We start from the raw sequence: 14,916 nt of genomic DNA, 5'->3' as shown, positions 1-14,916 counted from the left end.
CATCACACATGCCAAAAGCCTACCCATCACTGTCCTCTAGCATCATCCTCTCCAGCTTCTTGATATCATGGGTATGGCCTTGTCCCATTTTCCTTTATGCAACTGGCAGGCAAAATAGCATGGTCCAATTTTGCCCGTTAATACTTCCTCACATCCATTTTAAAGTTGGTCTTCAGTGCCTATAACATTCAAGATTTGTACAAGCCTACACAAAGACTCACGCCAGACAAAAGCATTGCTCCATTATGAAGTGGCTTTATTTTAAGCCCTAGGCTTAGTCAGTCAGTTCAGCAGCATCATATTCACAAATAAATGGATTAGTGCTCAGAGACTAGTGCCCTAGCATTACCCTGAAGGTAAAAGTGCAATGGGTAAAGAGGCCAGGCTTGCCCATAATAGCTCTAACCAAAAGAAAAGAAAAGATCAGCACACATAGGCAAACTAATTATATTAAGAAAGTGCCTGAATCTGTTCTTTAACAGGATGAATCTTACACTCTCTCCACTTATATACACAATACAGATCAATCTACTTCCCCCAAACCATGGCCTTTTCAGTCTGGTAAGTGTTCTCATAAAGCAATCCTTGTAGAAATCATGTTGACTTGACCTGAGCACTTGCTTACAAACTATGGGTTGTTATTATTTTAGATATTCAAATATAGCATGTCTACGGTACTTCAGTTTCTTCTGCAATGCCATTCCTCAACTCTATCTCTTTTTTCTTTCAACCCACCAGGCCTCACCATCTATTTATACCATTCCCCTTTTTCATTCAGAGGAATGAGGGTGAAGGAGGCCTCAAGTAGCACACACATACATCCATGCTACATGTCACAGGTGAAACTGTACAGGTAAATAAGCTGTACCACTAGTATCTTTCTTTTCCCAGAGCTATGGGATTTCCACCCCCCTCTTCCCTTCTTTCTTCAACAAAGGGTTGAAGTGAAGCTCTACACTCTTTATATCCTGCCAGGGAAGCAGCTCCCCATTAAACCAAACACCATACACATTAGGGCCTACAAGATTTGAAAAGCGGAATACTGTCCCTACCATGTTGTTCCAGCAGTGAAGACCCCTTAACAATGAGCTGAATGGATCTGGCTCTCATCTTGCCATTTTAGAGTTGGATTTTTAATTTATAAAAATGGCATTTCAGATTGTGATCTTCAACGTTGTGACTCCTAAGTGGAAATCCTATGAACTTGTTTATCTCACATTTAGTATTTAAGCTGTGGCTTTAAATAGTATAATTGACAGACTGAAAATGCACCATCCCCTGAGGACTGCTAGCAAGGACACAGATAACAACATAAGTTATGGAAAGTACTACAAACGCTGAGTCATCCTCAGTCATCACTACACCATGAAACAAAAATAAGAAAAAAGAAAGCCAAAGTGTACATCATATCAATTTCTGCTGGCATCCACTGTAAACCAAACCCTGAAGTCTTCTCCCTCACTAATTGCTTACCATGTTACAGTGTCATATGCAGCAAGTTTTGAATGACACAAGAATGAAGGAGTGGCTATGCCAACATATTGATGCTACAGTATGTGGCAGAAGCTAATAAAATCAGTAAGTAGTCCGATGGCCTACACTTTCCCCTTAGGCTAGTGTCATGCATGGGATTTCGCGTAGCACTATTTTTGACCAGTTTAACAAAATGATGTTTAAGCTGCCCATGAGAGAAGTTGAATAAGTATTCACATACTCTCCTTTATCAGATACAAGTGAAGCCTGATACTATCAAAAGGTACTGGTCTGCAATAATATAGGTGAGCATTTATTACTCAACAAGGTCTTAATGCTTAGAAAAGGAATTCACTTCCCAGACAACATTACAACAATCCAGTCCTTTTCTATTCTCAGCTCGTTGCTTAACTGAACAGTTTACAAAAACCAGCATGATCACAGAGCTGGGAAAGCATTATCCTTTACAAATACTGGGATGTTAGACCTTGCAAAGTAATTCACACACAAGCTTTCGCCTGGCAGGTACATGAAAACTAGCAAGTGGACAAGATACGAGACAGAATATCACCCACAAGCAGAACCTGCTCTCATGTTTCCCACATTCGTCACACCAGCCCCACTTGCAGTTGCCTCTTGAGAAATATTATCTTCCCAGAAACTTTTAAAGTCTGATTTAAGATGAGGTTTTACAATATTCCATTGCACATAAAGCTCCAGTGCTGTAAAATAATTAAAGAAAGAATTCTACATCCTTCTGAAGTGTTATACTAGTCCACTAAACAGTTTATGCAATCTAAGAGGCCTGTAAGAGTCTTCAGAGCAAGACTGCTAACTCTGATTAGCTGCTCCTTCAAATAGGCATCTTGATGACATCACTGGGTGCTGTGTCCAAATAGCCTCATGTCAGCAAACCGTGGTGAAGACCTTCAGCCAAGACACTGCATAGAAGCTTTTTGCTTGCAGTGTAGTCATCATGGGCTTGACTTACAAGGGATCGTTCTCCTCTTTGAGCTGTAGAAGTCTGGAAAAGAGCATAAATAAAAAATGAACATGTCAGTAGGAAGACCAGGGCATAGTGCTGGGAAGTATGTCTACATAGCACAGAGTAATCTATTCGGAAGTTTCAGAACAACCATCAGCGAGAGTCTCAGAGTACAAATGCTTACTCAGAGTACAAATGATATCCCAAGATATTCAGTAGAACTTCTCAGGTAAGTTCACCCAGAACTTTGGACATTTAATTACTCAGAACTTAATTCCCTCGTTTAACATTTGAAGATCTTTTTGTCTCACCCGGGGTGCATCCACACTGCAGAAATAATCCAGTTTGATGTCACTTTAACTGCCATTGGTCATTGCTATGGAACTCTAGTAATTGTATTTTTGTGAGCTATTTAGCCTTCTTTGTCAGAAAGCTCTGGTGCAACATCTACAAATTCCAGAATTCCATAGCGTTGAGAGCTACGGCAGTTAAAGTGGTGTCAAACTGGAATAATTCAGCATTAAAGATGTAGCCTTAGTCATACTATTTAAGATGTATATATTCCAAATCAAATACCCTAGCTGTGATTTTAGCTACTACCATCAACTATACAAGAATCCTTTGGCTGAAAAGAATGAAATGAAATGCCCCAGTCTACCACAGCTAGAAACTCAAATAAACCCCTTTCCTGCTCCTGCTTTATGAATTATGATTAAATCTACTTAATCTAGTCTGAATCTCATATATGACATGTCAATAGCAGACATTCACTTGCATTCAGTATTCATTATTTAATATCTTCTACAGCAATCTATTTTATGTAATAAAATTTAATTAAAAAGCAATTCAATTAAATTAAGGAATATCTTACAGTGGTGGTGAACAAAGCACCTAGGTTTGGTACACTGAATTCAGAAATTCAAATGGGATTTCAGTTCTTGCTGTGGATGGTGATCCATTTGTAACTTTATATGCAAAGGGATCTTGTAGCAGAAAGAAGTTGGGAGCATGAGCTTTTGTAGACTTGAGCCTACTTCCTCAGATGCACGTTTATGCAAATAGGCTCAAGTCTACGAAAGCTCATGCGACCAACTTCTTTCTTTCAGTTAGTCTCAAAGGTGCTAAAAGAACCCTTTGCATACTGATTTTCCAGACTAACACAGTTAGGTCTTTGAATTCTATCATCTGCACCTTTTATAGTAGTCTGCTTTCGCTTCAAACAACTCGGAGAGCCAGTCTTGCACGCTTCAAAGCCCATTTGTACAGGATTGTCCATCTTTGCAGGCTTCTTGAGAGCCACAGGGGAGTTCAAACTCTTCTCACCATTGTACTTGTTCTCCTTTGTGTGGCTCTTCAGATGGTCTTGAGGTGGAAGTGTATGCACAAGGGAGACCTTCTCCCATTTGTAGTTGCCTTCAAGTGGAGTTTCCCTTTCAAAGTCAAAGTTCCACTTTTGCTGGGCCTCCTCTAGCTGGGCTCTCATCAAGGACTGGAACTCTTTCTGGAGCTGTTCATGATCCACTGGTCCAAAGAGGTTTCTGCAAAGCTTCCTGCTACAGGAGGGCTGTCTGATATTACTCTCAAACAAGGGCATGTTTCCAGCTAGGAGGAAGATAAGCAAGATTTACAAACCCTCTCTAGAATTCACACACACACACATAAAGGTTATCTTTTGTTCTAAGGTGGCCAACAAATGAACTATGATCTTGAAAAATAAAATCACTGTCCATAGCCAAATGTCATACAGGGGAGACTGTCCTGGAACACCACCAGCTGTACCTCTAATGATGAGAGGACTGAAAGCAAGACCTCATGCAAGAACCAGAACATGCAAGTTAGTTGTATGGAAGTCTCTTTAGATATCCCAGGCCCCAAGCGTGAATAGGCAAGAACAGTGCCACCATACAGATCTTGGGACTGCAATTCTCAGCATTCCTTTCCACTGACTCACTGGAGATACAGTCCAACATAACTGCAGGGCCACATAATTCCCACTTTTGTTTTAAAGGGTCATTGCCTTTATATGCAGCTGGACTGCCTACAATCATCAATAAGCCTTCCTTGGAGAGATCTACAGGTACATTCACTGTCACAGGTTCACTGGGAGAGCAGTATAGCCATTCAGCCTAATTGCCAATGCTACCACAGTGTTCTTTCCACTGAGCACATGGTGCACACCTCCTACACTGTAAACAGCATGTTTTAAAATTAAACAGCTATTCAATAGCTGGAAGTATTGAAATGTTTTTGTTCCTGCAAGATCTTGCCAGTTATGTCCATACTCTTACAACTAGTTTAGGTGGGTTTAAAATAATTAAAATACTGTTAACAGCCCTAATGAGGAGATGAGAAAGATATTGAAGGCATTTCCCACACTCACCCAGATCTGAAAGATTCCAAAGAGTAAGAGGTATCCTGTTTTAAAACTCCACTCACCATTGTGTTGGAAGCATCACAGGACAAAGCAAATAGTGCAACTACATACAGGTTCTAAGAAACATAGAGCTGTACAGGAAATCCATGAGCAAGAAATATTGCTAGGAGTGCAATCCTAACACAGTTACTAGGGAGTGATCTCCACTAAACCCTGTAGGAGTGATTCCTGGGTAAACATGTACAAGATTACACTACACATGTCCTTTTAGCATTGACAGTGCCAAACCCCACCTGCTCTGTATATATACAAGGCTAGATTAACCATTTTCTAACAGGTGTGGATAGCCTTAGGCACCAAAGGTTGCTAGTGACTCATAGGCTGGTAAATCTACACAGCTGGGTTTGGATCTGCTGTTTCAGCACATTCAATGGTCTCAACCCACAAGGAGCTAGAGTTCACTGTATACTGTCTCCTCATTCCTCCCTGCAGCTGGACCACCCAAACATCCAAACTGCAGACAAGGGTGATCAACACCCACACATTTCTCCATCAGCCCATAGGCCTCATCTATTTTCATAGGGATCAAATGTCATTAATTCAGAGTAGATGCTATAAAGCAATCTAATGCCCCATCTAGTCAGTGCATACAGTCACATTATAGACCAGCTTAAGTCTCCTAAAGCCACCTTTAATGTCAACGGTAAATATGCGTGGGTTATGTACAGAAGGCTGGGCCCACCAAGAAGTTTAACAAAACTGCACTGCCCTTTCTACTGTTGTCTTGAGGCCAGTATTTTTCCAGACCACCATCAGCCTCCATCTTGTTTGGGCAGTACTTTTCCAGACCACAACCATCTCTATTGGCCAATATGACTGATGATGTTGCCTTCCCTCAATGTTCAGGCTAGAGCGAAGAAACAAGATGTTTAAAAATAGCAAGCATCTTCACGCTCTCTTTATAAGCAGCTATGCTGAATGACCTCACTGAGAATTTTAGGCACAACTGAACAAGTCCTGGCAGGTAACACTACTGCCAAGGACAGGCCTCAACTTGATAACTTGTTAAGTCACCACTTCAAGCCACTGGAGCAAAGTGACTGCCAGGCACCTTCAATTCCCATGGCTGCTCTCACCCCATAAACTTTGGCCCCACTCAAGTTCTGAGCAGCATTTTTGTTCTGAGAACAGCAGAGAATAGTTGTCACAAGCAAGGACAAAGCACAGTAAAGAAGGGTCAGCTCTGATGTTGTATTACAGTTCCACATTTTTTAATCTTATGCCTTTCAGCTGCCCTGAACACTGATGGGATGTAAATTCAAACAAGTATTAAAAATATAATAAGCTGAACTTTATCACATAGGGATGTGTGTGCGCGTGCACACACATGCATGCATGCAAACACATGCCAGCCAGCTGACCACAGACTACCAACTAACTTATGCAAGTGGATTTAGATGTCTTCCTTACAGTAAACATGCTTCCAGAGTCCTGAAGGTCAGCCTCTGGGTATTCATTCCAGAGAAATCACTTAAACTTGGTGCTTTTAAAGATCAGGGATGGTTCTCTTCCAGTGTAGTGGCAGTAAAGTTGGGCAGATGTAAAAGGAAAGATGTTTTATAAGGAGTTTCCTCACAGCTATACCTCAGCCTGAAGAGAAGTGCACCTGTCAGGCTGCTTTGTCATGAAGACACTGAAAGCCCAAGCACTTCCTCATATAAGCATTCACCCATCTGTGCCAGTACAGCTGACACTGACTGGAAGGAGGTTTCAGTCAAGAGCCTCTCAGCCCTACTTAAAGGTATCTGAATTACTAACATTTGAAATACTGTCCTTGCTCATCATGACAGTTCCTATAGCTGCACCCATAAGGAGAGACTGCAAACATTGGCAGTTAATTTGTTCCACCGAAAAAACCAGTTATATCACTTTTTACCTCTACCATGAACATGTCTTTTGTAAGACCATTGGGTCTTACTTACTCATGTAAGACCATATGATCCCAAAATACTAAAAACTGGAGACAGTTTAATGCTGGTGGGAAAATATGTTTAGTTGTGAAAACAACTAAAATTGTGGGGAGAGGGGGGTCAAGGTGGCTGGAAGATGATGTTGTCCACCCTGCTAACCAAGAAGTCCCAGAGTTTCAAGACTTCATCCTTTGGCAGGGCCTGAAAAGGTTATTTCATACGGCAACTGAGATGCACTGCAGCTCTGCAGGATGTAATCCAGGAGTGTAACTTTTCCTAGAACTGGTGGGTGGCGTAGTGGTTTGAGCTCTGGACTGTGACTCTGGAGAGCAGGGTTCAAATTCCGTCTTGGCCAAAAAACCCACTGGGTGACCTTGGGCATGTCACATTCTCTCAGACTAAGAGAATGGCAATCGCCACCACCCCCCACCCCCCACCCCCCCTCTGGAGAAACTTGACAAGAAAACCCTGTAATGGGATCGCTTGAGGGCAAACTATTAAAAAGCATGGCAAAAGCCACTCAGTCAGAATCTAGGTCAGTGCAGTTGAAACAGTACCTTTAAAAAGAAAGGGGGGGGGGGGAGAGAGAAGACTTTCAGCAGTTCAGAGCATTGTCTTCCCAGCCACAAAGCTCCTCACCACTTGGTGCCCTGGTGTTAATTTTTGTTTTGTTTTGTCATTGTTGTGCGCCTTCAAGTCCTTTCTGACTTATGGTGACCCTATCATGGGATTTTCTTAGCAAGTTTCTTCAGAGGAGAGTTTGCCATGGCCATCCTCTGAGGCTGAGAGTGTGAGACTTTCCCAGGGTCATAGTTTCCATGGCCAAGTAGGAATTTGAATCTTGGACCCCAGAGTTATAGTACAACCAGGGTGACCAGAAACATCCTCTTTTCCAGGACAGGTTCTCCATTTCAACCTTCTATCCAGGAAATATTTCAAAAGGTCCTCCATTTTGAAGCATGACTAAGGCTGCATCCATGGCTCCATGCTATGGAATTCTGGGAACTGTAGTATGTTGTGGCACCAAAGCTGTTAAGAGTTAAAGTGGGGGTCAAACCAGATTATTTCTACAGTGTGGATACCCCATCATGCTTCTGATATTTCTAGTGTTTTAGCTTTTATTTGGTCAGGTCCTCTATTTTCCCCTGGAATGTCCTACATTTCATGGTGCCTTGTCCTCCTTTGTGGTGAGGACAGCTGGTCACCCTGAGTACAGTGGGCCCTTGATATCCACTTGGTTTGGTTCCAGAACCACCACCTTGTGGATACCAAAATCTGTGAAGTCCCATTCAATACAATGGCACAGTAGAATGGTGTTTCTTAGGACTTTATCACATGGGAGGCAAACAGCCACATCCTGTGAATAAATAGCCATTTGTTCTTGTTATCCACCCTCAAGTCAATCTCGACCCATGGTGACCCTATAGATGAGGCATCTCCAAGACTCCCTATGCTCCACTGCTCTACTCAGGTCCTGCAAATTCATACCCAAGACCTCCTTAACACAGTCCATCTATCTAACATGTGGCCTTCCTCTCTTTCTGCTTCCCTCCACCTTTCCTAGCATTATTGTTTTTTTCCAGTGAGTCATGCCTCCTCATGATGTGGTCTGTGAATATCCCACAAGAATGGGATTGTTTTCACATGAGGTCGCCATTATCCCATGAATAGAGGCAAAACTGTCCCATGAATGAAAAGCGGCACGATTTCGCTGCTTTATTCATGAGATAATAGTAGTAGTAGTAGTAGTAATAATATTGCCGGGATATGGCAATGTCACAAAACATCATTTGAAAACAATCCATAGTCACAGGATTTAATGGCCCACATGGCCCTGATAAAGTCCTTATATAAAATAGCATAATCAGGATTTGCTTTTTGGAATATATATATGTATGTATGTATGTATGAAATGTATTTTCAATCTGAGGATAAAATAATCCTTTGATATATGGAGGGTCAACTGTACAAGGCTCAAGCCTAGGCTTCTGGTGTTACTGATCTCCCTGGAAGTCACCCGTCGGAGGAGAGCAAACAGAGAGAGAAAGAAATTGCTTATCATAGGAGGAGGAAGAGCGTGCGAGGCAGCCACCCCCAGGGCTGACGTCATCTGGCCCCACAGACCCAGGCGTCACGTGCCGCCCCAGAAGTTGCGAAACAACCTTCCTGCTTGCTATACACAGACCTATTTTCTGCAGCAGACTTACTACGGCCCCGCCTCACTGCACCCCCCCCCCCTTCCAACCACAACCACACCCCAAGCCATGGTCTGTGTGTATGGAATTCGAGGTGGTTGTTCAGCTAACCCTAACCCCTTGCAAAAATAAATGAATGAATAAATAAATCCATAGAAGAATGAGGGAGTCATGCTCCAGATGGAGGACATTTTGATGTTTCTCCTGGACAGAAGGTTGAAATGTAGGGCATGCCCTGGAAAAGGCACCCTGTGGTAGCCAAAAACACCAGCCACTGAAGATTTGGGTTGGCTCAAAGGGTGACCAGATGTCCTCCTCACCGGAAAGGACAATGCACCGCAAAATGGAGGACCTTTCAAGAAATCATGGAGGTTGTGGCCAAATAAAAGCTTTGAAATGTAAGTGCATACTTTTTAGTCATGCTCAAAATGGAGGATGTTTTGGAATTCCTCCTGGACAGAAAGTTGAAATGTAGGACAGGTCCTGGAAAAGGAGGACCTCTGGTCACACTGAGGGTGATCAGGTGTCCTCCTCACCAAGATGGAAGATAAGGCACCACAAAATGGAGGACCTTCCAAGAAAACATGAAGGTTGTGACCAAAAAAAAAGCTAAAAAAACAGTCCTATAAGTGTAAATTCGTGCTTTTTGGCCATGCTCAAAATGGAGGGCATTTTGAAATTTGTTCTGGACAGGAGGTTGAAATGTAGGACAGGTCCAGAGGACATCTCTGGTCACCCTGCAGTAGCCAAAAACACCAGCCATTAAAGGTCTGGGTTGGCTTAAAGGGTGATCAGATGTCCTCCTCACCACGAAGGAGGGCAAGCCACCACAAAATGGAGGACCTTCCAAAAAAAGTCATGACCAAGTTAAAAAAAAACACTCAGAGAAATATAAATGCATGCTTCTTAGTCCTGCTCCAAATGGAAGACATTTTGAAATTCCTCCTGGGCAGATGATTGAAATATAAAACATGCCCTGCAAAAGGAGGACCTCTCTGGTCACCCTGAGAGTGATCAGATGTCCTCCTTCGCGGAAGGTCCTCCATTCTGCGGTGGTTTGTCCTCCTTCACAGTGAGGAGGGCATCTGATCAGCCTTGGGGTGACCTGAGACATCCTCTTTTTCCAGGGCACATCCTACATTTCACCACAAAATGGAGGACCTTCCGAGAAAACATGGAAGTTGCAAGCAAAATAAGTTTTTTAAAAACCACTCAGAGAAATATGTAAATGCACGCTTCTTAGTCCTGCTCCAAATGGAGGATGCTTTGGAATTCCTCCAAGCAGAAGACTGAAATGGAGGACCCGTCCTGGAAAAGGAGGGCATCCCTGGTCACCCTCCCAGCTACTCCGCTTTCCTGAGCTGGCCCCGCCAAAGCCAAGAAAAAGCAGCAGAGAGGAGGAGAGATGGCAGTGACCCAGGAGCAGCATCAGCATCATCAGCACTTTGCTTTTGGGTGGGACTCACTGGGCAGACGGACGCACGAGTTCTCTTGACTCTCCGCCCAGCTGCCGATGTTCTCTTCTCGGCTGGGAACTCCTTGTTCCCGACTCGACTTTTATTGTGGTTGTTGTTGTTGCTCGCTTTGGAAAAGGCAGTCTGGCTGCAGCTCCTTCCAGAGAGGCGCGCTGGACTGTGGCCGAGGCTGGGGAGGAAAAAGGCGGAGAGTGAGACACACCAACCCCATAACCCCATCTTGTGGGGTCACAGCCCCTGAAAAGACCCTCTCCTCAGACTCTTCTGCCCTTGGCATTATTTTTACTAAATGCTGTGTGTATATCCCACTCTTTGTGGCATTGTTCTGAGGAAGTAAAGACATCCACCAAACCCAGGCTGACCAGAGATGGCATCTTCCTTTTGGAGGACAGGCCCTACATTCCAACCTGCCCAGGAGGAATTCCAGAACAGACTGGGGAAATAATCCATCTTGAGACCACTTTAACTGCCCTGACTCAGTGCTTGGGAATTTTGGGAACTGTAGTTTGTTGCGGTACCAGGGCTCTCAATGTCTCACAAAACGACAGTTCCCAGAATTCCCTAGCATCAAACCAGGCAAGTTAAAGTGGTCTCAAGCTTGATTATTTCTGCAGTCTCTTTTTGGCCCTATGAAGCCTGAATTGACATTTGTAGGAGTGTGTTTGGGGGTTTTAAAAAGCTTTTATTAGGTCATGTCCTCCCATTTTTCTGGAAGGTCCTCCATTTTGCAGCACTTCATCTTCCTTTGAGGTGAGGAAAGAGGAAAGATGAGTGGCTACTTTTCTCCTACCGAGAAAAAAACATGGACAATTGGTCTCCTCATTTCCCCACCAAAAAAGGCCTTGCTCAGGACCTTAGGCTTGGCTAGGCCGGGCCTAGACTCCTCTGGCTGCATCCTCACTGCAGAAATGATCCATTTGACACCACTTTAACTGCCACGGCTCCATGCTATGGAATTCTGTGAGACATTTAGTCTTCTCTGTCAGAGAACTCTGATGCCACTGCAAACTACAAATCCCAGAATTCCATAGCATTCCCCAAACTGATGTCCAAGTGGATCATTTCTGTAGTGCAGATTTCATGCTGTTTAAGCTGCATATATTCCAAAACAAATGCCCTATCTGTGCTTTTAAGTTGCTACCACCATCCCTGCTGAGCCATGGAAACCCATTGGGTGACCTTGGGAAAGTCACACTTTCTCAGCCTCAATGGCAAAAAAACCACTCTGAAGAAACTTGCCAATAAAACCCTCATGGTAGGTTCACCGCCTTAGGATCCCCATAAGTCTGATAGGAATTGAAGGCACACAACAAAAACAAGAAACCAACCCTACAAGACTCCTTTGGCTGAGCAGAATGCAAAGCCCCAGTGTCACAGTATAGCTGTCTACCACAGCTAGACACTCAAACAAACCCCTCTCTTACACTTGCTTTATGAATTAAGATTAAATCTGCTCAATCTAGTCCAAGTAGCCTATACTGAATCTCTCACATATGACATCTCAATAGCAGACATTCACTTGCACTCAGTATTCAATGTCTTCTGCAGCAATTTAACTAAACGAAGGAACATCTTACATTAGTGGTGAAACAAAGCACCTAGCGCACCGAATTCAGGAGTTCAAATGTCAAAATCTGAAAGAAATGGGATTTCAGCCCTAGCTGTGGGTGGTGAGCCCTTTGTAACTTTGTACACCAAGGGATCTTGTGGCACCTTTGAGACTAACTAAAATAAAGAAGTTGGGACCATGAGCTTTTGTAGACTTGAACTCAGAGGCATGTTGATGGAAGGAGGCTGGTGTCTAGGAAAGATCATGCTACCAACTTCTTTCTTTCAATTAGTCTCAAAGATGCTCCAAGATCCATTTGCATACTGGTTTTTAAAGACTAACACAGCTATGTCTTTGAATTCTACCATCTGTGCCTCTTATAGTAGTCTGCTTTCGCTTCAAATGCCTGGGAGAGCCAGTCTTGCAAGCTTCAAAACCCATTTGCACAAAATTATCCAAATTTGCTCCAAGATCCCTGACACTCCAGAGTCCAGACTATGAAACACTGTGCATCTGACAGAGGAGATTCAAAACTCTCACAAAGCTACCATTTTCCAGTATTGCGTAGCCTGGAGCTGTGGGCAGTTAAAGCGGTGTCAAACTGGGTTAAGCCTGCCGTTGAGGATGCAGCCTCTGACCTCATCCCGAGAGCAATGACTGCCCCACTGAGTCATCCCAGGCCACACCAGCTCCTCCCGATGTGTAAGCAGAAGCAACACCTTTTAGCACTCCCTTCCTGGCAGGGCATGTCCAGACAAACTCGCTTTGGGCCCGAGAAAGATCACCCCCAGTATGGCCAAGAAAGGCCAGCGAAAGAGCCTGGGTCACTGAACCAGGAAAGGCCGGCCAAAGAAGACACTGTGGGCGCATCATCCACACTGGCTCAATGCTATGGGATTCTGGCAACTCCATCACTAGTATTAACCAGAGATCTTGCAGCACCTTTGAGACTCACTGGAAGAAAAGTTGGCAGCACTCAGGAGCTTTCCTAGACTTGAGTCTACTTCCTCAGATGCATTTCTTAGACTTCAGTCTAGTTCCTCAGGTGCATTTCCTAGACTAAAGTCTACTTGCTCAGAAGCGTTTCCTAGTCTACTTCCTCAGGTGCATTTGTTGGAGTGGAAACCAGGGACAAACATATGTATATATATACCCCCTTGGTATGCGACAATGTCAATTCAAAATCAAAACCCTTTGTGTATGGAAAGGACGTATGGAACTGAGGATGTCTAGCCTGGAGAAGAGACGGTTTAGAGGTGCTATGACAGCCCTGTTTAAGCATCTGAAGGGATGTCATGCTGAGGAGGGAGAAAGCTTGTTTTCTGCCGCTCCGGAGAATAAGCTCCAGGAAAAGAGATTCCACATCAGGAGGAACTTCTTGACAGTCGGAGCGGGGTCCAAGCGCATTATTTCTGCAGTGTGGATGCAGCCACTGCTCATCGCTTTTGTTTTCCAACCCCAAATCCTCCTTCTTTTTCGAAAGGACCCCCTCCCTCCTCCCTCAGTCCATCCATCCACCGCCTTTCCTTTGGAAGCACCTTCTTCCTCCCATCCAAGCCTTGTTGTGCCACCGTTTCGGACCAAAGCTCCGCTCTGGGCCCCACAACAAACCCCAACTCCCAGAATTCCACAGCCTTGAGCCAGACAAAGAGTTAAAGCGGCGCCAAACCGGGTTATTCCTCCAGTGTGGATGCAGCCTGCCAGAGGGAAAAGGAGGTAACAGGTGGACTGTCCTGTAAGGCAGTGCTCCCCAAACTGTGCCCTTTAAGGGAATTTTGGGACTTCAGCTCCCAGAATCCCAGACTATTGGCCAAGACTGCTGAGGCTTCTGGGAGCTGAAGTCCAAAAAGACAACTCTCTCAAAGGGGGGCAGAGTTTGGGGACGGCTGCCCCGAGGAGCGCAGCCTCTTCCTAGGCATGAAAACGGAACAGAGAATCCGAATGACGGGACCCGCGGTCAGGATACCAGCAGGGCATTCCTTCCTTCATCCCGGAAAACAAGTGGGGAGAGAGAGGATGCTTCTCTCCCGAAAGGAAGAGGCAGCAAGTCCCGAAGAAGGAAAGGGGGGATAGGGAGTGAAGTGTCCACAACAGCGGAGGATGCTCAAGGCTGACAAGAAGAAGAAGAGGCGGCTGACCCTAAGCTCGCCTTTAGGGTCGCCATAAGTCACAAGCGACTGGAAAGAGCACCACAAGCAAGGAAATACCTTCTCCCACTGCCCCCCCTCCCAAAAAGGAAACTCCTGTAAAGGTAACCCACCTCTTCGCTGGGATCCCAAGCCCCGCTGGGGAAGAAGAAGAAGAAGTCCACAGCTCGCCTCCCGCCCGCTGCCTTCCTCGACCAAACCCAGCCAGCGCTCCAGACAGCTCTGAGTCCCGGACTCCCTCGCAGGGCTATATATAGGCCATTGCGGGAGGGGCGGGGCTTCACTGCCCCCTCCCTTCCAGGAATTTCCAAAGAGCCTCCTCCTCCTCCTCCTCCCGCCTCGCTCCAGTTTGGTCATCCTGCTGCTAGTGCTACCTTCCCCCCCCCCCCCGGCCAGCCCCAGCCCCAAGGGACCCTTTCCAAGGTTTCCTCAGAGACCTAGCCATGCTAGTCTGTGAGAGCAGTATGGGGAGAGATCTTTGAGACTCGCTGGAAGAAAGAAGCTGGCAGCAGGAGCTTTCCTAGGCTTCAGTCTGCATCCTCAGGTGCATTTCCTAGACTTCAGTCTACTTCCTCAGGTGCGTTTCCTAGACTAAAGGCTACTTCCTCAGATGCATTTAAGTCTACTTCCTGAGATGTATTTCCTAGACTTCAGTCTACTTCCTCAGATGCGTTTCTTAAACTTCAGTCTACTTCCTCAGATGCGTTTCCTAGACTTCAGTCTGCTTCCTCAAGTGCATTTCCTGAGC

The 14,916-nt window shown here is 44.8% G+C and overlaps 1 protein-coding gene across 1 annotated transcript; it reads right to left on the bottom strand.

The window, feature by feature from the left end:
• Positions 1 to 235: 235 nt before the first annotated feature.
• On the bottom strand, positions 236 to 14,378 carry CDKN1A (cyclin dependent kinase inhibitor 1A). The gene is made up of 4 exons (XM_089514759.1): positions 14,282 to 14,378; positions 10,464 to 10,641; positions 3,650 to 4,060; positions 236 to 2,497 (listed from the first exon to the last, which is right to left on the bottom strand). The coding sequence occupies exons 3-4, from the start codon at positions 4,050 to 4,052 to the stop codon at positions 2,448 to 2,450; spliced, it is 453 nt and encodes a 150-aa protein (XP_089370885.1). The 5' UTR covers positions 4,053 to 4,060; positions 10,464 to 10,641; positions 14,282 to 14,378; the 3' UTR covers positions 236 to 2,447.
• Between the last annotated feature and the right edge of the window lie 538 nt (positions 14,379 to 14,916).

Source organism: Sceloporus occidentalis, unplaced genomic scaffold (assembly GCF_023333645.1).
Source record: "Sceloporus occidentalis isolate IW3139 unplaced genomic scaffold, rSceOcc1.0.p SCAF_3, whole genome shotgun sequence".
NCBI classification, from domain to species: domain Eukaryota; kingdom Metazoa; phylum Chordata; class Lepidosauria; order Squamata; family Phrynosomatidae; genus Sceloporus; species Sceloporus occidentalis.
The sequence above is the reverse complement of the archived record's forward strand: the minus strand, read 5'-3'. Positions and strand labels throughout refer to the sequence as shown.